The following is a 2,654-nucleotide window of genomic DNA, read 5'->3' as shown; positions in this document are numbered from 1 at the left end:
CTCTGGGCTGCCAAGAAATCTTGTTCCCTCCTCTCCTGCCCTCTCTGCCCTTGGGGGACAGCTGCCGAGCACCACCCAAGCCACCCGAGCCTCCGGGGACCCCTGCATGGAAAGAGGATGACCAGGGGCACACAGGAATCCTGCTGCTTGGACAAGGGACATTCTTGCAGGCAGATTCCTGCAGCATCGATGCTGGGAGGGAGAAACCCGATGCTCAAAATGCCTTTGCTCTGAGAAGATGTATAAAGGCATATGGATCTACAGCGGCAACCCCCTCCTCCCACGCCCACCCCGGCTCCTCCTGTGCACGGGGTCACGTTCCACAAACACCCTCTGTACCTTCTGCTCTTGGGATGAGGTCAGGGCCCGGCAGCCACTGCCATTCTAGGAAGTTGGCTGTGACTTCTCACTCGGGTGGGTTCCAGGCCATGGGGTCCAGTGGCCAGAGAGCAGGAGGCAAAGGTGGCCAAGAGAACCCACGTGGTTTTCATCCGGCACCAGAGAACCCTGACTCACTCACGAGTCATCGTGGGCAAGGGGTGGGGAGTGGCCAGGGGAGTGGTTCACGTGTGCGAGAGTCCAACAGAAAAGATGCTGCCTTCAGCCTACGGGGCTTCATTCATGGGTCCCTTATATCCTGGGGAGGAAGTGGGTGACGGTCATGATGGGGGACACCTTGCTGCCCCGCTTCACGCGCCCATACTTGCTCAGTGCGATGTAGGCCCCTCGGTAGCGGTCTGACTCATAGGCGTTGTAATTGTTCGGCAGCAGGGTTTCTCTGAATTTGCATTCCTCCTGGAAGCTGGGCTGTGAACGAAAGGAGGAACAGCGGCGGCTGAAGTACATGTGCCAGGGGGCGCTGCCCACCACCAGGGGAGTCTGAGACCATAGCCCCCGCTGCCAGAGCCCCTTCCCCGTGCAAAACAACCACACAAGAGCCGAGCCATTACTGGTGTCACGGAAGGCTGGCGCTGGCGGAGCCAGCTGCGCTCCCGTGCCCACCATGCACCCTCTCCTTCAGGGAACCAGGACTCAGAGAGGGAGATGGACGGTCTGTGTCCCTCAGGGTGGGGCTGACACCATCACAACTGGGTGTTCGGACCCCATGCAAGGCACTGCTAGCTGAGCAACACTCCATGGATAACCCATTCCACTCGGAGAAAGCCTGAGGCCAAGAATTCCTCATGTCCAATGGGAGAGGAGTCTAGTGCACTCCGATCAAGAGCCTACCGTTCTGTGACCAAGGGGCCCCATTGGGCTGCTCACTGGAAGGTCGGCGGTTCAAACCCATCGACTGCTCCACAGGACAAAGATGAGACTTTCTGCTGCTGTCAGGATTTGCAGCTTGGGAACCCACAAGGGCAGTTAGTTCTACTCTGTCTATCAGGTCACTGTGAACGGGGATCGACTCGATGGCAGTGCCGGTTTGGTTTTCCGTTTGGTTCTCTTAGACAGGCTCCTCTGCTCTCAGCCTCGGCTCCCTTTTCTGAAAACTGGGGGTAGGGCGAATGGAAGCAGGGCGTGGAATCGCCTTATGTCACTCTTTCCCAGACCTGTCTTTTGAACATCTTAGCGTTTTCTGTCCACCATGCATTCCCTGCCATTCTTGGTTGCTTTGTTTGTTCTTGAGCCCAGAAGGTACCCTGTGCCCCTCAGCATTCGTGGTCCTCCAGAGGTGGCGAGGACAGTGGGTTTTTATGGGAAAAGAGCCTGGTTCCCTGGGTGACAGGTGGTGCCACGGAGTCTGGGTCAATGATAAATCGGCCCTTCAGTGCTAATTTGGTGGAAGAGCGGGTGTGGACCACCTGTCAGAAAATGAACGCTGCACTTCCTGCCACACATCAACAAGTTTGTCTCCAGTAAATCACCGAAGCCCCCCTTTAGTGCTAGAAAAGGGTGCCCTTCCCTCCCCAGGCCTGCCTGGGTGGCTGCTCTGAGGGGGCCTGGAGGCACCCGGGTGCAATTGTGGGTGGAGAGCAGCTTGGAGGGAGGGGTACAGCCTAGGGGAGAAGAATGCTGGATGGGAGGCCGGATCCCGGGATGCAGCCTGAAGGAGAAACAAAGGGTGAGACACAGAGAGGTGGGTGCCATGTCAATCCAGGCTCCTTCCTGCTGCTGGTCCACTGGCTATAAAAAAACCCTCCTCAATGGCCGGCCAGCTTGGCCAGGGTGTCAGCTGTCTGGAAAGGAATGGTCGCGTGAGCGCCCCGGCCACGCTGGCAGCGGGGATAGTCTTGTCCTGTTAGGAATGGTTGGCCCTGAGCTAACAGGAGCCCAGAGCCTTTTGTGTGAACCTCCAGAGCCGCTCCAGTGAAGGTATCCTTACCTGTGGACTCTTGGGTCCCCAAGACAAGCAGTATGCCTCGCTGGGTGCAACCTGCTGAATGGATGATGTTTTCATCAGGACAGAGAGCAGTAAACGGGAGGGCCAAGGGTGGGGCAAACAGCTCAGCTAACGAAAAAAATTTTTTGTTTTTAAATATGGCAGCTCAGGCGTGATCCCGCCACACGGAGGCAAAACACTAAGGGGGTGCAACAGAACAAGGGAACAGAGTGGTGAGGTCCCCAGGGAATGCTGAAGGTGGATTTTGGGGCCAGGGCGTGATGCCCCAACAGACTGGACTGGAAAACACTCCTAAAGGCCAACAAACAGT

General features: G+C 57.1%; 1 protein-coding gene across 1 annotated transcript in view; it reads right to left on the bottom strand.

Moving 5' to 3' along the window:
* Positions 1-630: 630 nt before the first annotated feature.
* Positions 631-2,654, bottom strand: part of FGF6 (fibroblast growth factor 6) — a 16,456-nt gene continuing 14,432 nt past the window's right edge. The window contains exon 3 of the mRNA XM_004717643.2: positions 631-807. Within this exon, the coding sequence (XP_004717700.1) occupies positions 631-807 (177 nt within the window). The remainder of the gene's footprint in view (positions 808-2,654) is intronic.

Source organism: Echinops telfairi, unplaced genomic scaffold (genome assembly GCF_000313985.2).
Source record: "Echinops telfairi isolate 266 unplaced genomic scaffold, ASM31398v2 ScPeMD7_7479;HRSCAF=8517, whole genome shotgun sequence".
NCBI lineage: Eukaryota > Metazoa > Chordata > Mammalia > Afrosoricida > Tenrecidae > Echinops > Echinops telfairi.
The sequence above is the reverse complement of the archived record's forward strand: the minus strand, read 5'-3'. Positions and strand labels throughout refer to the sequence as shown.